A 25,143-nucleotide genomic window follows, 5' to 3' on the forward strand; every position below is an offset into this window, starting at 1 on the left:
TGGTGGAGGGAACGCAGAATGAGAGCTGTTAAAGCAAGCAGTGGGAGAGCAGCGTTAGGGAATGCTTTCTAAAATGGTCCCTTGTGATCCATAGGGGATATTCGTCATAATTTATTTCAGAAATACCCCGTATGGAAAACACCCTCCATTTCCACAGGATTTTGAACACAAACCCTGCATGGCCGCCTTCCTCGGCGCGTCCTTTCTGTCATCTTAGCTGATGTCTGACGCTCTCCGATTGGATCAGAACTGTAATTGGGATGCTGCGTTTCGGCACACGGGGCTCAGCGGATGAACGGTGGTGTTTCACAGGAGATGCACTTTAGAGAGGCGTTTCAGTCCTAAAGGCGTGCAGCTTTGCACAGTCCGTACTCGGGGGCCGGCAGGAAGGTCGTGGGGCTGTAAGGAGTTGTCTTTACGTGGGGCTCAGCAGGACACAGGGGCTGTCAGCACAGCAGCCGCTTGTGGGCACTGCTGCGTGGGGCTTCTTCAGGGAACCGCCGCAGCTTCACACCTCGAGTTGCTCTGAACAGCTGGGAGCTTATTTTAAGGTGGTCTCACCGTGCCTGGAGCGAAGGGGAACCTAAAGAAGCTTAAGTTTGGTGGTTTGAAACTCCCTTCATCCCATTGAAAAGCCAAGGAGAGGTTTGAGGCAAGCGTCAGCGTGACACAAGGTGTGTGCGCCCAGAGCTCGGAGACTGCGTGCTCAGACGAGGGAAATCTCCGTGTTCAAATGCGAGGTATATTTTAGCTGCTGGTGTGCCGGTTTCGGGTCGCGAAGCAGCGCTGTGCGTTGTGCCCGACCCGAGGGCCGAGCGGCGGCGGGCGGCAGCGCTGGGCAGGGCCGTGGGCAACGGCGCCGCCTGGCGGCAAGGCCGGGCCTAGCACCGCCGGGGCCTGTGCCTCCGCCTGGGCCTAGCGCTGAAGGCTGGGCCTGACACCTGCCTGACCCCAGGCCTAGCGCTGCCAGGGCCTCCACCTCTGCCTAGGCCCAGCGCCTGTCTGACCCCAGGCCTTGCACTGCAGTTGAGGCCTAGCACTTGCCTGACCCTGGGCGTAGTGCCTTCTGGGCCTGGGACTGCAGCCTGGGCTGCTTCCTGACCATAGGGCTAGCGCTGCCTGAGCCCAAGCCTAACACAGGAGTGTGGGCCGAGTGCTGCCTGACCCCGGGCCTAGCATGGCACCCTGGGCCGAGCACCAGCTGATCTCCATCAGGGCTCGGCCTCTGTCACCCCAGGGCCTGGCTGCGCAGCTGAGGCCTCGCAGGGGCTGAAGGGCTCCTGCCTGCTGAGGTTGGGCAGCTGAGGGAGGTGAGCAGTTAAATCTGCGAGAGGAAGGAACCCTCTGTGTGTGGTCATGTGTAAGAAACCTCAGTGATGAGCTGCTCTGTAATGAAGCAGCTCTTTAAATTCCTCTCGTCTTTTTTTCCTGCTGAAACTTATTATAACCTCTTCGTGCTTATAGCAGTTAGCCTTACTTTTCCAGTTTTTCTCTTCTCTTTTTCCTGAGGTCTCAGGGCATTTGTTTTAATCTACGCAGTATGAAATCAATATCTCTTGTAGTTCCTCACTAGAAAAATTGATCCAGGGATGAGAAGACAATTGTTCTTTCTAATACTGAGCAACTGCATGTGGTCTCCCTGCAGAGTTCCACTGCAGCTTCCTTCTTAGCTTTGTGTTGCCAGAGCAGACCCTCCAGAAACACAGTCAGAGCCCTGTGCCAGGATGCCATGCAGGAAAGTGGGGAATTCTCCACACGAAGACGTTCAGCTTGCAGCTCAGGGCAATGTCCAGCAGTGTTGTAGGAATGCCTTTGCTGAGAAGAATTAATGAAAAATTAAGTCTGGTGCTTCTGCATTGTCAAAAAGTGAGAATATTTGGAGCCGTGGTATTGTTTACTTCGTCTCTCAGTTGAACATTTCTGAGGTGTTACAACACAGGATAATAATAATCATAAAAGTTCTGGGCTCCTCGCTCCAAGAAGGACACGGGGGCACTGCAGGGATGCAGTGACAAGCCACCGAGGTGACTGAGGGCTTGGGAATTCCATCATACAAACAGAGATGGGACTGCTGGGCCTGTGGAAGAGAAAGCTCAGGGGAAATCTTATCAGTGGTGCATAGACCTGATGGCAGGGAGCACAGAAAAGGGAGCCAAGTCCAGCGCTGCCTGGTGACAGGACGAGGGGCAGTGGGCACAAAGTCAAACACAGGAAATTCTGGCCATGTAGAAGAAAAAAAAAACCAACTGTTTTATCATAAGGGGGTTTGAACTCTGGTTCAGATTGCCTGGGAAGGTTTTGGAGTCTCTGTGGACACGTTGGAAACCTGACATGGTGGCTGTCTGGGATCTGCAGAAGATCCTTTCCAACCTCAACTGTTCCATGAAGATGAAACGGGAGGGGAGTTCATTTGGAAGCAGGGATGTGTCCGAGTGTTTCGTTTGTTTTGGTGTCGGTTTTTCACATTAAAGCTGCTCATCGGATACTAAGTGTCTCTTCCTCATGGATCGCTTTACTGCCCCATGTGTGATGTTGCCCTGCTAGCAATTCTGTTGTGAGGGTTGAGATCCATCCTTCTGCAAGCACTGACATCCTAACAAGGAAGTGTTCTTAATGCTGAAAAAGAAAAAAAAGTATACTCTTAGTTTGAATATTTAGCATCTACATTGTGTTTTATTGGCACTGCCCGACTGAAGTGGTGTTGTTTTTTTGTGCTTTTGTCTTCCCTGATCTGCTTTTTAGGCACTCTGCCACCACAGGACAAACCTTCCCAGAGGCAGTCAGAGAGCACAAATTGCAGCCCTTCCAGAAAGAGATCAACATCTGAGAGCACATCTTCTACAGGCAAGTAATATTTGCTCATCTTGTTTTGGAGATCACTGCAATACTAAGACCTACGGTGCTGCAGGCAAAGACAACGTTGCTATGAGAACTTTACAGCAGCAGGAGTTTCGTGGAGATGCTGACTTTTTCCATTTGCAGCTTGGGGTGCAAGTGCTTCAAATTGTGCTGTAGAACAGGGGAAATTGAGCTGGCATGTAGAGAAGCAGCAGCAGCATAGCTGTGCTGGAATGGAGTTGGGTTCCTCACCGTGTTAAATTAGTCTTTGTGAAGCTTGAGATTTTAATTGCTAGCAATTCTTGCGGCACTGCAGCAAATCAATGAATTAGGTGAATAAATCCCTCTGTGGGGAGCTTGTGGGGCCAAGAAGATAAGGCAAGAAAGGCATTTGTAGAATGCCAGTTGTAGAAGAGCCTTCTGTGAGAGTTCCAACATTCTTAGACAGTAAAGTTGATTGCAGCTTTGTAGTAAACATCCCTAGGATGTGTACCAACAGAACCACTTGGTTACAATTTCCATATGCAAAGAATGTGGCAAAGCTGCTGTTTCCTCCTCCCTTTAAACAAACATTTACCACGAAGCTTTCTTCAGCACCTGCTGAGGAAATCCACCCAGAGTGAAGTGTCCTTGTGTCTTGTTAACTTGCTTGTTGGAAAGGGACAACTGCAAGCAGTTCAAGCCTCTGCACAGGCAGCTGTCAAAAGTTCAGGCATTTCTTGGGCAGGAGAGCAAAGAACAAAACTGAGTTGTTTGTCAGCTTCAAAGACATGGAACTGGTGCTGGAAGAGAGCAGACTTTGTCACATCTGCAGCTCTGGAACGCGGGTGGGATTTCGGTGCATTTGACACAGAGCTGCTTCCTCACCATCCCGGAGTACACAGGCAGTGCTGCAGCTGCTGGGGATCAGAGTTCAGATGTCTGATCCTTTGGGGTCATTTTCCCTACAGAAGCCCTGCTTCATGGGCAGCCCCTGTGTCCAAATGTGTGTTCAGTTTTCACGGGCAGCTGCTCGCAGAGCTCCCAGTGCTGAGCAGGCGGTGCTTCTATGTGGAACCTTCAGCTCTGCCCCAGTGTGTGTAAAGGAAAACAGGGAAGTTTGTCTCCCCTCCACCTAAAACTGAAAGCTGAAAGTGAAAATCCTTTCAGTGCTTTGAGTCGCTCAGGCAGTTTGGTTTCCAGGTGGTTTGGTTACGCTTACAGCAGTGACTGCACGTTTCTTTTTTGAGCCCCGTAGGAACAAAGTTGTACATAGAAGGGCTTCAGGAGCAGACATGCTGATTCTTCCTCCTTCAAATTGTTTGTACTCTCAGAATAATGTTTCCATTTGCACTTGCAAATTCATGACTTTGGAAAACTGATGAGGAATGCATCTCTCCACAGAAACAGACTCGGACTAGAAAATACTTGGTGTGAACTGTCTGTGCTGCATCTTTGGCTGCTGACGCACCTTCTTGCCAAAAGATAGAAACCCTTTTACAGAAACGTTCTGTTGCCTTCTCTTTAACAGTACCCCCAGCTTTTCAGTCCTCAGCCCACGACCCGCTAGTTGAAGTAGATCTAAAAGTGAGACCTCATTTGACTTCCTGTGTCAACTTGCCTTTCTCTTTGTCCCGGTATTTTGGCTTACCTGCGCCCAACCCCACCTTTCTTGCAATCGATTCTGTCAGCACTGTGTTGGATTTTGCTTCAGACTTTGATTGTTTCTCTGATTGTTTCAGTGATCGGAGCGCCGGCGCGGGGGACGAGGCTGACAGCTGCTGACGATTCTGTGGACAGCTTGCTGCAGCGCATGGCGCAGCACGAAGGCCAGGCTGCTTTGGACAAAAGCATAGAAGCAGTCATTGCAAATGTATCTGCTCCACCGTCGGCTAGTCCTGCTCGAAACCACAACAGGGAGAGGAGCCTGGGGAAGCAGGACAGCCTCGTTGCTCCAGCCATCCCGAGCAGCTCCTGCAGTGACAGCATCTCGCTTCTGTCGGACAGATTGCCGAGCAGCTATTCCCCACATCATCTCAAGAGAAGTGTGGTTGAAGCCATGCAGCGACAAGCTAGAAAAATGTGCAATTATAACAAGATCTTGGCAACAAAAAAAAATCTTGATCACGTCAATAAAATCCTGAAAGCCAAAAAGCTGCAGAGGCAGTCACGGACAGGGAACAATTTTGTGAAACGCAGGCCAGGAAGGCCCAGGAAATACCCAATGCAGGCTGTGGTGTCCATGCAGGCCTTCCAGGCAGCTCGGCTGGTCAGTCAGGAGTTAGATAAGAGGGAAGAAAGCAGCAGCCCTTTACACCTCGGACCTGATACCATCACTGATGTGATTGAAGCTGTGGTGCAAAGCGTAAACTTGAATCCAGATCACAGGAAAGGATGGAAGAGGAAGAGGTGGCTGTCGGAGGAACAGGCCAGGAAACGACAGAAACCTCTGCCAGAAGATGAACAGGAGAGCAGTAAGAGGTAATTCCCTTAGAACTGCCTGCTTTCATTTTCATATTGTTGATGTTAAGGCATTTTAACCCATCAAAGAATCCTGCTCTCCAAGCACTGCTCGTTACATTTGTTTTCTCTGAGGAGTTCAGTGTTTTCAGAACGCATGGGGTCTTTCTAAGCCACTGCTTATCACACCCCTAAATGGGGTAAAATCACAGGTAATTTAAAGCTTGTTTTTGTGTGTGCCTGTGTCTCAAGCGAAACACGTGGTGAAGAATGCAGCTAATGGATTTGTAACAGGAGAGCTGAGGAGGTACTTCAGCAGAGGCAGTTCTTAGGTCATGCACTGAGCTGGGAGCTGTAAGAGCTGCAGCACCGTGGGAATCTGAAGTGTGTGACTTACGTGCTTGAGAAACAATTACAAGCAACGCAGAACGTCAGGCGAGATCGACTGATAGGCAGCAAAAGAGTAAAACCAAAACAGTGAGTAGGAGGGAAGGTGTGCACCTGTGTGAGGGGTGCAGTCACTGGTAAAGAAACACCAGAAATCTCTGCAACAAAGAGCTCAGAGCTCTTCCTCCCTGAGTTTTCTGAATAGTTCTAAACAATAACGATCCGTTTGTGTTTCACAACCAAGTGCTGACGTTCAGGCGTTTGGCTTTGCAGGATGTTGCTGGAGCTGCACGCTCCAGGAATGCGTTGCATGGCTCCTGGAAGCTAAGTGAAGGTTGGCCACCTGCTATTTTCAGAGTACAAAAGCAAACAGTACAAACCACCTTCTGAATTACTTCACTGAGACTCCAAACATTAGGAGTAGTGATATTGCTGTGAAAAGATCCTGTTTCTTATGGTGATGCTTAACCACTGCTGGCTGGTGGTCATTGAGTTGCATTGTTAAGTAGCAGAGACATCAGGTAATTTTGTAACCTAGAGGCTTTTGTGCTGCTGACCATAAAAAGGAGCGATGAAATATGGTAACAAAATGCTGATGGTAAGAAATACAAATCCAGTGAGATCATCTTGACATTTTTCCAGTTTTTCTGAGACACCACCTGAACCACCCAGTCCTCAGGATGCCCCTGGGAAACCACCTGAACCTGAGAACACCCAGCAGCAGCAGCCTTTGCCTTCTCTTCCCCAGCGTGAGAAGAAAGCCCCCCGGCCCCCAAAGAAGAAGTACCAGAAGGCAGGGCTCTACTCTGACGTGTACAAAACAGCAGAGTAAGTAACAGCAGTAAGAGCTGAACCAAAACCAGCAACTTCATTAAAGCCTGTGAAAAATAACGTGTGCTAATGATCAGAACCTGATTCAGTGAAGGTTCGAAATGTAACCCTTGTCAGAAGGCAGCCTCCAGCAGTCTGAAAGTGTCTCTGAGGATCAGCCTTGGAGAATGTGAGACGTTGGTTTGGCAGTGGGAATCGTGGCAGTCAAAGTGCTGGCAGAGCCTGAGCGTTCAGGCACTGAGTGCAGCGTCTGCACACAGGGGCCCATTGGTTTTCTGCTTTCACGGACTGAATGATGATGAGTGGTTATCTTTTTTAGGAAAGAACCCCAGGTGTCTGCCCTGCTCGTTGCCCTGCCAGGTGTGGTTGTGTCTTTTGCTTTTGGGAGCAGCAGTGCAGTGTCTCAGCCATCTCCCATTTCTGATAAGCAGCCCGTTTCTGTCTGCAGTGAGGTGACATTCCTGCAGCTGTTTGGAGCATTGTGTTGAAAGCCAAGAATTGCCACTTCTGTTACGGTCTGACACATTAAAAAGAGAGAAATCATTTTCCCCCCGACTCACTTTGGTCTACAGATTTTATTACAGCACAGTGACTGCAGCTCAAACTTTGTAATTTCTTGCAGACGAGAATGAAATAAGATAAGAATGAGAGGAGTGATTTCAGAAGTCAGCTTCAGCTTTACCTCTGTATCCAAGTGTGCCTTTGTGGCCATGTCTGCAGGTACATTTTAGCATCCCCACGAATTACCCAGCGTCCTCAGCCTCCCCCTGCAGGAATTGCACCTTTTGCTGGGGAGAAGTTCAGTGTGTGGTTGCACAGAGCTGCAGGTTTAAGAACAAAGGAAGGTTGTGCTCTGCAGTCATTATGTGTTTACCCAGCAGTGGCTTTGCTAGAGGAGTACAAAGTCTGCTTTGCCAAAGAAATGAAATAATAAATTAGCAATTAAATCTAGGGAACTACCTGGCAACTTAGATTTCTGGTGATTTTCTTTACGTGGAGCATACAGGTGTGAAAGGGGCTCTTCTGGTTGGCATTTAGTCACACCTTTCTTCCTTTTCTCTTTGCCTCTGGTTTCAGGCTTTGCTTGCCTCTTGGCACCAGAGGTTCACTCTTTCCCTTTTCGCCACGCTTTTCCATTTCCTCTTGATCAGAATTTGTTTTCCAGGTCTTGTAAGCAGTCACCACAAAGTCACTTTCCTTGCAAGCCTCAGTGATTCAGCACAGCACAACTTGGAAGGGCAGAAGTGTGGGTTCCTTTTTTATCCTCTCTAGATGAACATTTTTTCCTGGTGGGTGAAGGAGCTGCGTGTTTGCCAAGGCAAATGGAGTGAAAGTCTGCCATCAGTAAATGGGGTCATAATGTCAAAACCAGCGACCTTTCTTGCATGGGGAAATGGTGCTGCTTCCTGGTTAGGACAGCTTGGCAGAGCTTGGCAGTGACTCTATTTAGCTAAAGCAGCAGCACTGTGCTGGTGATACGTTCTGGGACATGAAACACCCAGCTGGAAATGGGTGATCTGTGTTTGAACCCCTGCCCTGTGGCCTGGAGCACGTTTCTTAGCCTCTCATCTGCAGGTACATTCCCTTTGTCCCTTAGCAAACAAAGGTGTTCATTTTGGGATGCGTTTTACCTAGATATTCCCATTTCATTTGTATAATAAACTTTCCCATTGCTGTGTCTGCCCACGTGTGTGCATGTGGTTCAGTGCAAGTATTTCTTCAGTCACCAGCTATTAAAAGCAGAGCTTTCATGGAGAGGATAAGCAGCATCTCGTTCAGCAGAGCCTCATTTCAGCTTCTTATCACTGCCTGAAATGTAGTTACCTCATTATCACTATGGAACAGACCAGAATGTTTGCAGAAGTGCTGGGCTGTGTCGCTGGACATCAGCCTGAGCATACAGCCACTCCACAGCCCTGTTTGTTCCTCCTGGACAGGGGCTCCCTTAATTCTGCTCTCTGTTCTTCATTGATGGACGCCCTACTAAAGGAACAGACCCAGAATGTTTGTTGGGACAGTGGGCACAGTGCCTGTACGACACCTCAGAGAGCTGGACAGACAACATGGGAATTGATTCCTGTAATCTGAGTCACCTCTGACCTCTCACACACCAGGAGTTTAATACTGTTGGTGCCCCGTTAGGTGCTGCCTGATGTTATGGGGAAAAACTCAAATGGACGCGATAAGCCTCTTTGGCAGGCAACCTGGAAATGACTTCTTTCGGCCATTCCTTTTCTCATTCTGCTGCCTGATGTTCGAGCTATTTGCCTCCTTGAAACAGATGATACATTTTTTGTGTGTGACAGAAATGTTTCTCCTTCTGTTGCCCGCAGTCCGAAGAGCCGCCTAATCCAGCTGAAGAAGGAGAAGCTGGAATACACTCCTGGAGAGCACGAGCACGGATTGTTTCCAGCCCCTATTCATGTCGGTGGGTACTTCACACGTTTTAATTGCTGGGAAACAAATATCGCTCTGGGGTGAGGTTGAGTTACTCTGTTTGGACTTTTTGCCTCTCTCCCTTTTATTTTATCACCTCCTTAAGGTCATCTTTCAGCATCTTTCAGCATCTTTCAGCATATTAACTTCATCGGAGGTCACACTCATCCTTCTGTGTTTTTCAGCGTAAGAGTTTGACTCTTGAGGTTTCTTCTGTGCTGTTTGTCCTTTGTTCTCATGTTTTGTTTTCCAAGATCAGCTCGGCTTTAAGTGTGCTTTAAGTGCTTTAAGTGCTTCAGCATGAAAGTAGTATGGCAGTGTCCTTCTCAAACTAATATTGCAGTAGGACAGCCAGAGATGATTATCATAGAATCACAGAACGGCCTGGGTTGCAAAGGAGCACAACGGCCATCAGCTCCAACCCCTGCTGTGTGCAGGTCCCCAACCAGCAGCCCAGGCTGCCCAGAGCCACATCCAGCCTGGCCTCCAATGCCTGCAGGGCTGGGGCATCCACAGCCTCCTTGGGCAACCTGTGCCAGTGCCTCACTGCCCTCTGGATGAAAAACTTCCTCCTCATATCCAACCTCCACCTCCCAGTCTCACTTTACAACCATTCCCCCTTGTCCCATCCCCATCCACCCTCATAAACAGTCCAATTAGTCCAATTTCTTAAATCTCAAATGCTAAGCAAGCAGAAATAAATCCCCCTTTGTGTCCATGCTCTTAATGATGTCTATCTTCAAATAAGAAAAAATGAGGAAGAATGAAAAACATAAATAAAAATGAACAGCGTGTGAATCAGTAAAGCCTTTCAGAAACAGGTTCCAGAGCTGAAGGTGTTAATTGGGATCCTCAAGAACATGACCTTTCTCAGTTCTTTCTTCAATTAGGTCACCTAACTCTGTTGCAGGACTGAACCATCTGTCAGGATGCTCAGGTTTGGTTTGCAGCAATCCCGCTCCCTTTTCACAGGGCCTTGACCTCAAGTTTGTTTGTGCTAGCAGACACAAACGAGCTTCTGCCATAAAGATAAGCCTGCTTTAATTGCTCCGTGTTGGGCAGCTGGAGAGTAGCTGCCTGCAGAGCAGGGTTACAGGTTGAGGGCTGTGCCAGATAGCCGTGCTGGTGGCTGCTTGGGGAGGGCTGGAGGGACGCAGCTCACTCTGCAGGCACTCTGCCAGGGCACTTGAAAGAACCTTTTGTTTGGCTCGGTGAGGTCATAGAAGTGAAAGCAAATTCCCAGCAGATTTAGCTCTTTCCTGGAACCTGCTAGGGATGAATAAAGCTTTGAAAATAAGTAATTGAGGAGCGCATTGTAGGGAAAACATCACCATTTCTGTTTTCCAGTGGGGAGGGGTGCGAATTGAAGCCAGGGATTACTGAGGAAGGATTTAGAAAACCTGGGAAAATCAGAGGAGGAGCTGTCACCTCATCTCCAGTCCTTCCTCTCACTACTGCGCTGTGACAGCAATGCTCCAACTAAATGATAAGGGAACGTTTTAATCTTAGCTAGAAGTCACCCAGCACTTTGTGTCAAGCCTCAGGCCTTACATAAATGAAGCATTTAACGAGTCAGTTTCCTTCTTTTGCAGAGAGATTGGGGTGACAGAGAGTTTTAAAATAAATCAAGGTTTGCAATGACAGCAGTAACTCCTGTCTAAAAAGAGTTCCAGTCATTGCTGAAAAGGCAGAGCCTCTTGAAGTCGTTCTGAAGCAGTCAGGAATGTCCTTGTCAAGTCTGAATTCGTTCATTTGGTGAAGGCTGTACCGACAGGCTTGGAAACTGTTTCCAAAACTGATTTGGTTTCTCTGAGCACAATATTGTGATTTACCACCTCGTGTGAATCACGCATACAGAATTCTTGCATGCATATTTGGTCTCTGTGCTAAATCATCTTGCTTGTGTACACAGAGTCGTGGGGAAGGCGTTTCCTTTGATGGGGATTTCTGCTCACTGGTAACTGCTGTGCAGCAGGGCACGGAGCTCTTGGGCTCTGTCCTGTAACTCACATTCAGGGTCTCCTGGATGAGCACCTGAAAGGTTCCCAGCACAGCTCTTAAGAGCTTAATTGTAATTGGTAGAGTTTAAGGACACCCTTAATGATCAGTGATTGAGCAGAATGCAGCTCCTTTATACACCTAACCCAGCAAGCCTGCCTGCTCTCTGTAACCCTTCAGACCTCACTGAAAAGAGCAGAAGGCAGAGGATCACAAGATGGTGGGCTCCTTCCTGTGCTCGTCACTGATACATAAAACCTTCTCGGAAGAGTCTGCTGTTCTGCTGCCTTGCAGACACTGAGAGGCCCTATCAGAATGTTGGCCGTGTGCCTGGGAGCAATCCTGGTGCCCTGGGGGATCTGTGCGTATGAGTGCCTGCAACTTATAAACCTTTTTGTTTCAGGAAAGTATCTCAGACAAAAGAGAATTGACTTCCAGCTGCCTTACGACATCCTCTGGCAGTGGAAACACAATCAGGTACAAGATAAAAAGTTACTGCTTGCCAAGATTATGGTTGGAAAGAAAATAGCAGGATTTCGGCATGAAAGCCGTGTTTATATATCCTGTGTATTGCTGGATATTCTTATTGCTGCCACTGGGTGACGAAGAAAGGATTTATTTACGTCTTTCATGTGAATAGTTTCCATTATTCCATCTCTTGCAAAACAGCAACCCTATAGGTTTCTGCCAGAGAAGTCACTAATTGTGCTGCAGGCTTTTATTTTGGTAGCATGCCTGCTTTCTGCACTGATCTTGTTTTAGACATGCCTCGGGAGAATTCAGATGTACTGCCAACAGCACGGAGAAATTTCGGGCCTTATTTTTCTTGGAGGGCTCCCAGCAGAGTGGAATTTATTTTTCACTTTGCAAGCTGAAATTTTCGTACTGAGGAAAGAAGAGAAAGTGTTGAACGCTCGCAATTCTTTTTCGAGCGTTTTAAATAGGGGCAAACCTAAAAATAGGTTTGGGGTTGTTGGTTTTGTTTTTTTCCTTTCCCCCTGAGAAGTTTCCACCGGGTGATTGAACACAGCGCCGAGGGCTGGGAGGCACAGCTGTCCCCAGCCGTGCTGAGGGCAGAGCGCTGAGACATGGGCCGTCAGGGAGCAAAGCACATCCCCAGATGGCTGCTGCTGCTTCAGTCCCCTTTAAAACACCTCGCTGTGGTCTCAAAGTCTTGAGAGCTGTTGACGTTTCAGCTGGGGACACTTTCCGGCCCTGTGTTGAAAGTGAGGTGCATCTGCCCCTCTTATCAAATCGATACGACACAGGTAATAAATGCAGTCTATTTCTTGGACATTTCCCATTGCTCCCTAAAGTACTGACAGCCACACAGCAGCCTCGTTTGTCCAAAATGTGTTAGTTTGTGCATGCAGCAGTGATTACCAAACCTTGACACGCAGACGGGGCGTCGCGTCCCTGATTCTGTTGAGTATCAGATGCAGTTATACAGTGTCTTGTTTTTCTCTCTTTTCTAGCTGTATAAGAAGCCAGATGTCCCGCTTTACAAAAAAATCCGCTCCAGTAAGTAAAATCTTACTGTTACTAAAATGTGCGGCTGGGATTCTGTCGTGCTCTGCATCCTAGCAGAGAAACTTCCTCCTTCTGTTCTCACTGTGTGCAACGGTACTGAGAGCTGTGTAGGTAAATGGCTGTTGGGTTTACCTGGAAGGAATCCCCACCTCCTTCTTTCTTCCCTGCCCCTCCAGACGTCTACGTGGATGTCAAACCTCTTTCTGGCTACGAAGCCACTACCTGCAACTGCAAGAAACCAGATGATGAGAATGGCAAGGGCTGCATGGAGGATTGCCTTAACAGGTCAGGAGTGGGCTGACCCGCTGTGCTGTGCATTGGTTCACGTAAGAAGTAAGCTGTTCACCTTCCTTACGCTTCTTCATTTTGGATTTTAGGATGATCTTTGCTGAGTGTTCACCAAACACCTGCCCTTGTGGCGAGCAGTGTTGTAACCAACGGATCCAGAGGCACGAATGGGTGCAGTGCTTGGAGAGGTTCCGGGCTGAGGAGAAGGGTTGGGGAATCCGCACCAAAGAGCCCCTGAAAGCAGGACAGTTCATCATCGAATACCTGGGAGAAGTTGTTAGTGAGCAAGAATTCAGGTAGAAAAATCTATTTGCTGCTTGTGTGGAAAGCTCAGTAGATGACTTTAGCATCCGTCGTCATTGTTGGGAAATCCTTTGACAGAAACGAATGGGAGAATGCAGAAGAGAAAATGCTTTTTGGGTCACTGGCACCAGAAGGAAGGCTTAGAATTGAGCTTTTCTGCTCAACCATCTTTTTCCCAGTCACATAGAGAGGAGTGGCTGTTCTGTGGAGTGCAGCAGCTGCCCCGTCTGCTCTGTCAGTTCAGTGCTGTGAATCAGATACGAGTGCTGTGCAGGATCTGTGCAGAACAGAATCGCGGGGCCAGAATGGGGCAGGAAGAGAAAGCAGTGTGAAGGCAAAGCGGTGTGAAGGCAAAAGAGCAAGTGGGAGCATTAGTAACTAATTACGGAAAGCAATCACGGTCTCGTTAACTACGTAACATCGCAGGGTAATTTACATTGGAGAGACATCCGTGCTGCTCAGAGAGCTCCATCAGGTGCAGGCAGGATCTCCTGGTGCAGAGATAACTGTTGGCACAGCTGAATCTTTGCCCACTGTTGCTCTCCTGCTCAGCTGCAATGCATGGATGTTGTGTCCCACTGCAGGCAGGGGAGGGGAGGAGCTGAGTGCTGTTCACATGCCGACCTGTACGCACCAAGGAATGTAGGCTTGCATTTTCTCTTCCATGCACAGCTTATCGACATGAAATGCATACACATCATCTGCAGAACCCGAAAGGGAACATTCCAAAAGAGCAAATTGCTGAATTCTAATCCAGGCAGTGGCCTTGACTTATAGGAATAGGTGTTAGAATGGTTCTCCTCCATCTCTAGGTGTGATTTCTGCGTGTTGCAGGGTTGCACGGCTGCTTTTCCTTCAGAACCCTCTCCGAATTCTTGAATATGCTGTCACTGTGTCCCTCCCTGTTTGCTTTGCAGCAGGAAGGAGAGGATCACAAATAAGTTCCCTGTGTTGCTTCATAGGAACCGGATGATTGAACAGTACCATAACCACAGTGACCATTACTGCCTGAATTTGGACAGTGGAATGGTGATAGACAGTTACCGTATGGGCAACGAGGCTCGATTTATCAACCACAGCTGTAATCCAAACTGTGAGATGCAGAAATGGTAAGAAAAGTATTGTTCTGTTTACTGGGGGACTGGGATGCTGGTGGCTAAGGAGGAGATAACCAGGGATCTGGTGTAAAAGGAGGGGAATTTGGTTCAACAGTGTAAAAAATATGTATTGTCATAGGTTGCAGAAGAGAAGTAGCTGTAGCACAGCAAGGAAGCTTTTGGTTCTCAGGTAACTGTAGTGGTTGAAAGCAGTAGTAATTGAGTTTAAAATGCTAAAATCCAACACACACACGCGAAAAAGAGAGAACTGGAGAGACAATGAGTTTCAGAGCATGTTGTGAAAGGAGATCCAGAGTTCAGTGAGAGCTGAAAGTAGTGAGGGCCTGAATCCTGGCAGCTGGTGAGAGGTGCTGCCCAGCAGCTGATGCGGTTTGTAGGTTCTCTTTTGAAGCACAGCCTCCTGCTCTCGTAGCACAGCTCTCCTTTGCTTTTGGCTTTCCAAGTTTGCTGTCCAAGAGAGCAATGAGAACAAAACAGATGGAGAACAAGCCAACAGAGCATAGCAATAGCACTGCTTCCTGTCTCCAGCACTTCCACTGTGTGGACAAAGGCCAATTTAGTTTTGATTATTAGGAGTATTTAATTGTACGTCTTTTTCTCTGCAGGTCTGTTAATGGTGTTTACCGGATTGGGTTGTATGCACTTAAAGATATGCCTGCTGGTACTGAACTGACGTACGACTACAACTTCCACTCATTTAATGTTGAAAAGCAGGTAAGGAGCAGGGTGCAAAACCTTGAGAAAGCTCTCAGTGCTGACAGAGTGAAGGCTGATTAACAAGAATCCATGTTGCATTTGACAGAACAGGTTCTTTATAATGCTGAGAGAGGATCTGAGTGCTTCATTTCAATCACTCTTATTTTTTTTCTTTTATTTTTTTCCCCCTGTTTGTTTTTTCCAAAGCAACTCTGCAAGTGTGGGTTTGAGAAATGCAGAGGGATAATTGGGGGCAAAAGTCAGCGAGTGAACGGACTTCCGAACAAAAGCAACCAACCTGTGAGCAGCCACAGGAGGACCGGGAGGTCGAAGGAGAAGAGGAAGTCCAAGCACAAACTGAAAAAGAGAGTAAGTAGAAAAGGCAGCGTCTTTCGTGGGTGAAAGATGACAAGAAAGCAGTCTGTAGCATCACAACGAAAAGAGAAATGCTGCCTTTTCCACCCCAAGGTCCTGCTTCCCCTGGTTTGTGCAGTTCTTGGCGTGGTTTTTCCTGTCTATCAGAGTGATTTGTTTTCCAGAGGGGCCACATGGCAGAGGAGCCCAGCGAAAGCGTGAGCACACCCACCAGGCTGACACCACAGCTCCAGATGAAGCCCATGTCCAACAGAGAAAGGTGAGGAGAGCTTTCAGTGGTGGTTTTTCTCCTCAGGAACTGAGGGGTGTGCAAATGTTGAGCAGGTGTTTTCTATAGGATGGGGCACTGCGAAGTCGGGGTGGGATTCCTCACCACAGACGTGAGAACTTCACCTCTGCGTGTCTTTTTTCCCACGTGCTGGTGTTAATTACAGAGCAAGAGGGTGATTCTTGACTTTTTTTTTATGCATGTAGGAATTTTGTGTTAAAACACCACGTGTTTCTGGTACGAAACTGGGAAAAGATTCGACAGAAGCAGGAGGAAGTGAAGCAAGTCAGTGATAACATCCATACGGCGTCGTTGTACAGCCGCTGGAATGGAATCTGTCGGGATGACGGCAACATCAAATCTGGTAAGGCCAGCACAGAGCCCTCAGGATGCTGCTCCTCTCCTATGAGAACCCAAAAGAAGAGAGTTTTTACTCCTGCCCAGAATTCGTTCTGCTCTGTAAGCTCTGAGGAGCTGAGAAGTATTTGCAGTGGCTTTAATGACAGACTGCGTTGGCTCCAGCAGCATCAAATACTTTGGTAACCACCTGAACATGGTGGCACTAGAAAGGCAAAAAAGAAATCAGGAATAACCTTAGGATGGAATCAGGCAGTCTCTACCAGCCAGCCCACAGGCTCCTTTTCCAAAGCAGTGTCTTATTGTTTGTGAGAAACCTTCAGTTCTGGTAGGAAGGACTTCAGGCAAGACAGAAAAATAAGGATGCTGAGCACAGAAGGGTTCACTGTGCTCTTCCTGGAGCAGATCTCTGTTAAATAGCATGCAAGGAAAAGAGGATCTGGATGGGAGAAGATAAATGAGCAATCCCTTATTTAAACATGATGTAAATATTAGGAATGTGTGGTTTTGCTGTCCCAGATGCTGAGCTTAAAGACAAATAGAACAGACACGAGCAGTTACTTACGCATCTTTAGTCAGTTCTCATGCAGAAGATGATGTTTCTAGGCAGTGTTTTGTCGTGGCACAATGACTGCAAGTAGCATGGAAGGTCCAGCTCTATCATCTTCTATTTTTTTTTCCTGGAAGAGTTTGTTTTAATACCTAAAAGCTGATTGTGTCACCGTTCCTTATGCTCTCCTGATCTCCCTGTCCTAGCTCTGGGTAATGAGTTGCTGCATTGGAAAAGAACACTGCGGTTCAGTCTTTAGTGGAATTCTGTAGCTGTTGCTCCTTTCTGCCCTCTTTCAGATGTTTTCATGACCCAGTTCTCAGCCCTTCAGACCGCCCGCTCGGTCCGGACGCGGCGTTTGGCTGCAGCTGAAGAGAACATCGAAGTGGCTCGTGCTGCCCGCCTGGCACAGATCTTCAAGGAGATTTGTGACAGCATCATCGCCTATAAAGGTGAAGGTGACACCCCTGAAAGGTCTCCATGGAGACTTTCTCAGCCTCTGGAGCAATGGATTCTCTGCATACAAAATATTAGAAATATAAAAAAAGAGCTTCTGTCAGGATTTTAAATAACCTTTTCCTTTTCTTCGCCTTCCTCCTGCTACCAGAATTATCCTCAGCCATGTTCTCCACCACCACAACCTGCAGATCATGCTTTTACATGGCTTTTTTTTCAGTATTTCAGCAAAGTGGTGCCATTTAAACTGCAAGGAGCCCATCCTGCATTTCGATACACACAGTCTGAGCAGAGCAGCCAACTTCTGGGCACCAACTTGGTTTCGGTTCCCTGATAGTGGAAGGGCCTTTGGATTTTATTAAACCTGAGCTGAATGTTGCTAGTTACTTTCCAGGTTTCACCCCAGGAATTGTTGCTAATAAACTCTGTGTTCCCATTGCAGATTCCTCCAGGCAGGCTCTTGCAGCTCCCCTCCTGAACCTGCCCCCAAAGAAGAAGTAAGTACTGCTGGAGTAACCCAGTGTTCCCTAATGGGTTTGCACACATTGGAGATGCTGATGAAAATGACAATTCTGCACACACCGTTCTCGTTTTAGGAATGCAGACTATTATGAAAAGATCTCCGACCCACTGGACCTCGCCACCATTGAGAAACAGATCCTGACTGGCTATTACAAAACTGTGGAAGCTTTTGATGGGGACATGCTGAAGGTCTTTCGGAACGCAGAGGTGAGGCTCCCTCTGATCCTAAGGCTCTTGCACACAGTGAGGATATATCCTAGCTGAATGCCTTTCCTGACTTACAGGAATAAAAGATAGAGAGATACTGTATAGAAAGAGAATTTCTGATCATCCTTTTCTGAAGATCAGACGTTGATAACAGTCTGGGTGCTTCAAGTTACTCAGTGCTTTTTGTTGCCATAGGTTATAGAATCATAGAATCATAGAATCACCAAGGTTGGAAAAGACCTAAGAGATCATCCAGTCCAACCGTTCACCTATCACCAATAGCTCCCACTAAACCATGTCCCTCAACACAACATCCAGCCTTTCCTTGAACACCCCCAGGCTCGGTGACTCCACCACCTTTATTGCAGTGCCTGACCACCCTTTCTGACAAGCAATACTTCCTCATGTCCAGCCTGAATCTCCCCTGCCGTAGCTTGAAGCCGTTCCCTCTGGTCCTATCACTGATGACACGAGAGAAGAGGCCGACCCCCAGCTCACTACAACCTCCCTTCAGGAAGTTATAGAGAGCAATGAGGTCTCCCCTGAGCCTCCTCTTCTCCAGGCTGAACATTCCCAGCTCAGAATCACAGAATCACAGAATCACCCGGGTTGGAAGGGACCTCAAGGATCATGTAGTTCCAACCCCCCTGCCTAGCAGGGCCACCAAACATACACATTTAGATCAGGTTGCCCAGGACCCCGTCCAACCTGGCCTTGAACACGTCCAGGGACGGGGCATCCACAACCTCCCTGGGCAGCCCGTTCCAGGGCCTAACCACTCTCCTCGTAAAGAACTTCCCCCTAACATCCAACCTAAATCTTCCCTCCTTCAACTTGGATCCATTTCCCCTAGTCCTGCTATTGTCAGCCCTTTTGAAGAGTTTACTCCCCTCCTGGGTGTAGGTTCCCTTCAGGTATTGATAGGCTGCAATGAGGTCGCCCCGCAGCCTTCTCTTCTCCAGGCCGAACAAGCCCAACTCCCTCAGCCTGTCCTCATAGGGGAGGAGCTCCTTCAGCCTCTCCTCATATGGCCTGTGTTCCAGACCCCTCACCAGCTTTGTTGCCCTCCTAAGGGCAACAAGGTTGCCCTAAGGTTGGAGAAATAGAAGGTGAAAAACATGCATCAGTAGCTAACCTAAAGAAGCTGCAGTGCTTCTGGGCAGAGCTGAGCTGTTCCTTAGTGCCATACATCAGATGGCTGGTCTTGCTGCTCAGGCCAAGCCCACGGTCGTGTTACCACACCAGTGGATGCATCTTTAAGAGCGCATTCAAACAAAGAGGAGCAGCGCACTGAGGGAGCAGAACCTGAGAGGGAAAAGCAGCCACTGCAAAGCTTTTAACTCCTTCTTTTGCTCTTGATTCAGAAATATTACGGCAGGAAGTCTCCTACTGGTCGCGATGTGTGCAGGCTGCGGAAGGCGTATTACAACGCCCGCCACGAGGCCTCTGCCCAGATTGATGAGATTGTGGGAGAGACAGCAAGCGAGGCTGACAGCAGTGAGACTTCTGTCTGCGAGAAGGAGAATGGGCACGAGAAGGATGAGGACGTCATCCGCTGCATCTGTGGCCTTTACAAGGATGAAGGACTCATGATCCAGTGTGAGAAGTGCATGGTGAGGCCGGGGGACGCGGAATGGAGCCCCTTTGCTGTTCAGCACAACCAGTGGAACTCACACCTGCAGCTGGTTGCCTAAATTACCTCCTCTGAGCTTCGTTTCCTCTCTCCAGGAGGATTGAGAGATTCTGTTTTCAGAAAAGGGGGGGCTGTCACTTCTTGAAAGTGCCACAAACTCCTGGCCTACACAGCCAGGATCGGAGCAGTTCAAGCTTCTGCACCAACAGCTGCATCGAGATGGTGTCTGTGTCTCCCACCACGTGAAATAGCTTGGAGAAAGTCTTTAGCTGCCTTTGGGAAGCTGGTTTTCATGCCTTCCTTAATATTTCTGAGAAAGTACGGTTTGTAAACGAGGTGTATCACAGGAATTTCTAATTGGGATGCTCTGCTTTCCTAGGTCTGGCAGCACTGTGACTGTATGGGTGTGAATTCTGACGTGGAGCACTACCTGTGTGAGCAGTGTGAGCCTCGATCCGTGAACAGGGTAAAAAGCAGCAATAAATTCATCACCACAGCTACAAGCTGAAGCAGTTACTTGATTTATATGTATTAACACTGCCATGGCCTGTGTGCGATTCTTCATAGCGTGGTTTTCTTGTCAGTTCTTCCCTATCCACATCTGTGTGTTTCCAAACGGGAATCCCTGCTTGTGGTGGCACTGAAGATTTCTTTTCTTCTCTCCCCCAGGAGGTTCCTATGATTCCCCGGCCCCATTACACCCAGCCTGGCTGTGTGTATTACATCTGCTTGTTGCGGGACGAGCTGCTGCTGCGCCAAGGTGTGTGTGGTTCCTCCAATGGCTGCTGTGATTTCCATCAGAGAGGGGTGCACAGATCTCTGGCATCACCTCCTTGCAAACGTTCATCTCTGTAGAATTAGAAAGCTGCACTCTTTGCTCCTATGGGAGTGACACGTAGTAAGGAACCTGAATGCAGGCTACCAGCCTTGTGTTTGGCTCTCTGCTAGTAACATTTCTGTGCAAATGATGACCTCCTTTCCTCCTTCCATTGCTTCTGCGTTGGGTTTGCATCACCCTTTGCAGTAATAGAATCATAGAATGCCCTGGGTTGCAAAGGACCACAGTGACCATCAGCTCCAACCCCCTGCTGTGTGCAGGTCTCCAACCAGCAGCCCAGGCTGCCCAGAGCCACATCCAGCCTGGCCTCCAATGCCTGCAGGGCTGGGGCATCCACAGCCTCCTTGGGCAACCTGTGCCAGTGCCTCACCGCCCTCTGGGGGAAAAACTTCCTCCTCATTTCCAACCTCAACCTCCCAGTCTCACTTTACAACCATTCCCCCTTGTCCCATCACCATCCACCCTCACAAACAGCCGTTCCCCTGTTTATCTGCTCCCTTCAAGCACTGGAAGGCCACAATGAAATCTCCTTGGAGCCTTCTCTTCTCCAAGCTAAACAAGCCCAGCTCCCTCAACCTTTCCTCATAGGAGAGCTGCTCCAGCCCTCTGAATTAGGTAGCTCTCCACTAGCTAGCTCTGTCACATTGGTTTTAATGAAGCCTTTTACTCTGCTGGACTGATGAGAAGTTCTTTACAGGTGTGTGTTTTGTGCCCATTGCCAGGTGATTGTGTTTACCTGATGAGAGACAGCCGCAGAACTCCAGACGGACACCCGGTCCGGCAGTCCTACAGGCTGCTGTCCCACATCAACAGGGAGAAACTCGATATTTTCCGCATTGAAAAACTCTGGAAAAATGAGAAGTACGTTGAAGGCACCTTTTAAATGTGAGGCATCCCCACCTGTCAGAGCACAGCCGTTCTGTGGAGGTCTTAGCTTAAAAACGCAGGACTGAGCGCGGTTTACTTGCCAAGGCTTGATGATTTCCTGCTTGTCTCTGCATGCACTCCACTACTGTGGAGTCAAAGCACGTCCAGTTGGAGGTGTGAACAGGGGATAAGAGACACAACTTGCTGTATTTCCCTCACTGTTGGAATAGGCTGAGAATACGCAGTGACAGCTGAGTTGGTGCTGCTAACGAGCGCAGGCTTGCTAAGGCATTGTAACGTGACTGAATGCTTGTGCCCTATCGATAGCAGCACGGTGAGTCTGCTGTGCTCACAAAGCTCACGGTGGGAGCACTTTCCCCTAGCAGGGGGGATAAAGTTATATTCATCTGAGCTCTCCTTTCATCGCAGCCGTTGCAAAAGAAAACAGAAAAATAAGAGGAGGGCGTGAAAGAAAGTTGTATCACAGGCTTATAGAAATAGTCTTTCTTTTTTGTCTTTTGTTTCTCTCTTACCTCCACATCTCCGAGCAGAGAGGAACGGTTTGCCTTTGGTCATCATTATTTCCGTCCACATGAAACACATCATTCCCCGTCTCGAAAGTTTTATCACAACGAGCTGTTCCGGGTGCCCTTGTATGAAATCATCCCCTTAGAGGCTGTGGTGGGAACGTGCTGCGTTCTTGACCTGTACACCTACTGCAAAGGTAAGGAAACAGGCTCAGAAATCACCTTTGGGTCGTGTGTTGAAATGGTTCCCGCTGCTCAAAGGCAGCAGGCAGCTTCCAGGTGCTGCCTGTAGCACCGGGGCTGTGATTTGTGCTGTGCAGGGGGTGAGGAGGCAGCAGCAGGGTGGTGCTGTGGTAAAGGTGGCAAAGTGAGAGCGGCGAAAGCGGTTTCTGTGAATTTGGGGAAACGTTTGATGTGAACGTACAGATTTCCTGCAGTGGAAATGTGTGCAGTGCGAAAGCAAAGCCGGGGGACAAGCAGCGCCTGCTGCTGCACTCACAGCCCCCAGCCCTGCTGCCCCAGCACTGCGTGTGGGTTTTGTGCCTCCACTTCAACCGGCTTCGTATTTTTCTCCTACGTTCTTTGCTTTGGAACTGCAGGGAGGCCGAAAGGGGTGAAGGAGCAGGATGTGTACATCTGTGATTACCGCCTGGATAAATCAGCTCATCTCTTCTACAAGATCCACCGCAATCGTTACCCCGTCTGCACCAAGCCCTACGCCTTCGACCACTTCCCCAAGAGACTCACTCCCAAGAGAGACTTCTCTGTAAGTGTTCTCACAGCTTCTTTACTTGTGTGCGTGTTTCTGAGAGGCCCCTGGCTCTGTTTGTGCACGAAGCACACAGCAAACCTTCAGGAACTGACACATAAGTACACAGACTGGATGGAAATTTGGCTGGAAACAAAGCACAGAAAGAAAAAATGACTCTATGCAGGGAATATGCAATTTGAAACTGAGCAGATGTTGAGTGAATGGCGATGGGGAGGTCTGAAGTTTGTGGTTTCTGACAGAAATTGAGATGGTCATTCCTTGCGACTGGGGAACTTCTTAAAGCTCACTTTTCAGCGGCGATTCTGCAGCGCTGAAGTGATGCCGTGTGTCTCAGAACCGCACAGCATTCAGTATTAACCGTAATCCCTGTTCTTGTTCCAGCCCCATTATGTACCAGACAACTACAAGAGGAATGGAGGCAGGTGAGTCCTGCAGGGCTGGAGGTGGGTGATCCTGGTTGTCGGGTGCCCCCCTGTTCTTCCTACCCATCTCCTGAGTGCAGTGGAAATAGTAAATAGAGATTATGTCAGAACTGACAGGAAGGGAAAAGGGAATGAGGGAGGAGGGAGAGCAGCAGCCTCGGCGTTGTTCTGGGTGCTGCACTTAAGGAGGAGCACAGGAGCCATTTTGCACGTTGTCAGAGCTGAGTGTGGGAGATGGCAGAGGCAGCACAGCAGTGCCAGCCTGCGTGCCTTGCTGCCAGAAGGGGGATCTGATCTCAGCACGTGGTGCTGTGAAAGCAGGCAAGGCTGCTGTGTTCCACTGGAGCCTGAAACAATTTAAATGCTGCTTTTCTTCCAGGTCATCCTGGAAATCGGATCGCGCGAAGCAACAGATCAAAGACTTGAACCAGGAGGAAGAGTCTCTTCCGCTCATGGAGGACGTGTTAGGAAACCAGGAGCAAGCTGGGAGTGAGGCTCCAAGCCTGGAGGAGCCGGAGAAAGAGGCAGTTCCTCATGAGAGCTCTGAGACAGAGAAAAAAGCAGAAGAAGGCGCTGCTGACACACGGCAGCCCTGCAGTCCGGAGGAGAGGCGGCACATCCAGAGAGAGAGACTCAACCAAATCCTCCTCAACCTCTTAGAGAAAATCCCAGGGAAAAACGGTGAGATCTTAAGCTGTGGTTACACAACGGCCTTTCTTATGGGTTTGGTGGTTTGTTCTTCTTCAGCTCGCTGCAGGCTGCACTGATAAAAGAAATGCCTTTGCCTGAATATTGCAAGCAGACACGAATCGTATAATGGGTTTTGTTTGCATTGGTGTTTTCATCTGCAAAAGGAGCATTTTCCAGTACCTAAATGAAATTAACAGACAGCTTTGGGTGATATTTTAAGCAATCACTGCGACTTTCTGAAGTCATTCCTTCCGTCGCTCCTTGTTTACAGCACGGAAGCGAAACAGACACAACGAAAGTGACTTTGGAAAGTGATTTTTGACTTGTAGTGCGGGTCCTTTGGGTGGGTTCTGAGTCACTTCTGAGCTGTGGCGGTTGCTGTGGTTAGGCAGGTCCCTGTTTTTAATTGCAGCATCATTAGGAGCTGTGACAGTGGAGATGCAGCCTGTGTGTTGCTGCAGGTTGTCCTTCTGTGTCCAGTGTTGCCCATAGAGCTTGTGCTCTGCTTGCTGCCCTTCTGCACACTGGTTTGTCGTGCTGCAGCACTCTTGGTGTGATCTAGAGAGGGCACAGATAACCTCAAACAAACCAGGCTGCTGTCCAGAGGACTCTTTACTGTCACTGTGAGTGAAGCCCTCCTTGAAAGAGCAACGCAAGGGAAATGGCAGAATATAATGCTCCTTTTGCAAAAGAAAACACCAATTCTGGTGTCACCATCTTCACCCGCGGCCTCTGTTCTGTTGCAGCTATCGATGTCACGTATTTGCTGGAGGAAGGATCAGGAAGAAAACTGAGGAGACGCACTCTGAGCATCCCGGAGAGCAGCTTCAGGAAGTGATGTCGCACGAGGAAGCCGTGGTCTGGAGGCTGCTACAAGGTCTGCTGAGGACTTGAGGGCAGGAGCCCAACTTCTTGTGCACCAGCCAAGGAAAAGAGGGCAGCAGCAAACTGACAAACTGACAAACAGTTTAGCACTTAGATGTCTGGGTTGGCAGGTCGCCCTGCCCTGCTCTGCAGTGCTCTTATGGTGTGTGTGTTGTTGGGCGTGCCTTGTATTGATGTTAGGTACTGAGAAAAACCTCGTGGTTCTTTGTCCAGGATGGTCAAATTTAATTTATTTTTGCTTGATATTCCCACTCAGCGGAAGGAAAAAAAAAAAAAAAAAAGAAAAAAAGGATGGGGAGGTTAAGAAGGCTGAGGAGTGACACTGAGATACCCCCCATGTCACCAATTAACCCGTGATTGTATGAGATGCTGCCGGCCCCGCCGCTGCCCCTACAGTGAACGCAACCCAGATGGGAGGGGGAAGGCCCTTCAGTGGCTTAAAGGCCGCCCTAAAGTCGTGGCCTCTGATTTGCACAAGTACCAAGAAGTGAGAAACGTCCCTGAGTGTGCAAAGGGTGCACACGTGTACCTTTGGTCCCCTTTGGTCCCCTTTGGTCCCGTTGGCGTAAGGCAGGAGGCGTTCGGTGGAGGCGCTCGTTCTGTTCTGCATCGTGCAGTGAGGAAGGGGGGGGGGGGGGAAGGGGAAAGGGGTGGGCAGGGAGGAGGGGGGAGGGGGGGGGAAGAGGTGGGCTGTGATTTTTCTTTTCTTTTTCACTTTTTTTTTTTTCCTGCAGAGAGGTTTTATAAAGCAGAGTCAGACCCTGACAACACCATTTGCTGTCGGTTCTTTTGCTAAGCCGTGGTTCTCGTGTGTCTCGTGCGTCGTGCGGATTTAAAAACCTGTTAAAAGGAAAAAAAAAAAAAAAAAAAAAACCACAAAAAAAACACAAAAAAAAAAAGACAAACAAAA

General features: G+C 48.6%; 1 protein-coding gene across 2 annotated transcripts in view; it reads left to right on the top strand.

Annotated features, from left to right (window-relative positions):
- The window catches only part of ASH1L (ASH1 like histone lysine methyltransferase), a gene marked incomplete at both ends in the record, with an annotated part of 34,303 nt that extends 10,117 nt beyond the window's left edge, over positions 1-24,186 (top strand). The window contains 25 exons of one of the 2 annotated variants that reach the window (XM_079550940.1): positions 2,743-2,844; positions 4,560-5,298; positions 6,307-6,492; positions 8,829-8,923; positions 11,318-11,406; positions 12,405-12,450; positions 12,636-12,744; positions 12,837-13,043; positions 14,013-14,159; positions 14,774-14,882; positions 15,072-15,233; positions 15,404-15,498; positions 15,714-15,871; positions 16,714-16,866; positions 17,313-17,367; positions 17,467-17,599; positions 18,964-19,212; positions 19,612-19,698; positions 19,902-19,992; positions 20,793-20,931; positions 21,489-21,661; positions 22,064-22,230; positions 22,618-22,658; positions 23,038-23,339; positions 24,095-24,186. In XM_079550940.1, coding sequence (XP_079407066.1) covers positions 2,743-2,844; positions 4,560-5,298; positions 6,307-6,492; positions 8,829-8,923; positions 11,318-11,406; positions 12,405-12,450; positions 12,636-12,744; positions 12,837-13,043; positions 14,013-14,159; positions 14,774-14,882; positions 15,072-15,233; positions 15,404-15,498; positions 15,714-15,871; positions 16,714-16,866; positions 17,313-17,367; positions 17,467-17,599; positions 18,964-19,212; positions 19,612-19,698; positions 19,902-19,992; positions 20,793-20,931; positions 21,489-21,661; positions 22,064-22,230; positions 22,618-22,658; positions 23,038-23,339; positions 24,095-24,186 — 3,926 coding nt within the window. The remainder of the gene's footprint in view (positions 1-2,742; positions 2,845-4,559; positions 5,299-6,306; positions 6,493-8,828; positions 8,924-11,317; positions 11,407-12,404; positions 12,451-12,635; positions 12,745-12,836; positions 13,044-14,012; positions 14,160-14,773; positions 14,883-15,071; positions 15,234-15,403; positions 15,499-15,713; positions 15,872-16,713; positions 16,867-17,312; positions 17,368-17,466; positions 17,600-18,963; positions 19,213-19,611; positions 19,699-19,901; positions 19,993-20,792; positions 20,932-21,488; positions 21,662-22,063; positions 22,231-22,617; positions 22,659-23,037; positions 23,340-24,094) is intronic. The other variant, XM_079550941.1, reaches the window with a different exon arrangement.
- Positions 24,187-25,143: the final 957 nt, after the last annotated feature.

The sequence above is a fragment of the Tetrao urogallus genome, assembly GCF_951394365.1.
Source record: "Tetrao urogallus genome assembly, contig: SUPER_28_unloc_1, whole genome shotgun sequence".
In the NCBI taxonomy this organism is placed as follows: domain Eukaryota; kingdom Metazoa; phylum Chordata; class Aves; order Galliformes; family Phasianidae; genus Tetrao; species Tetrao urogallus.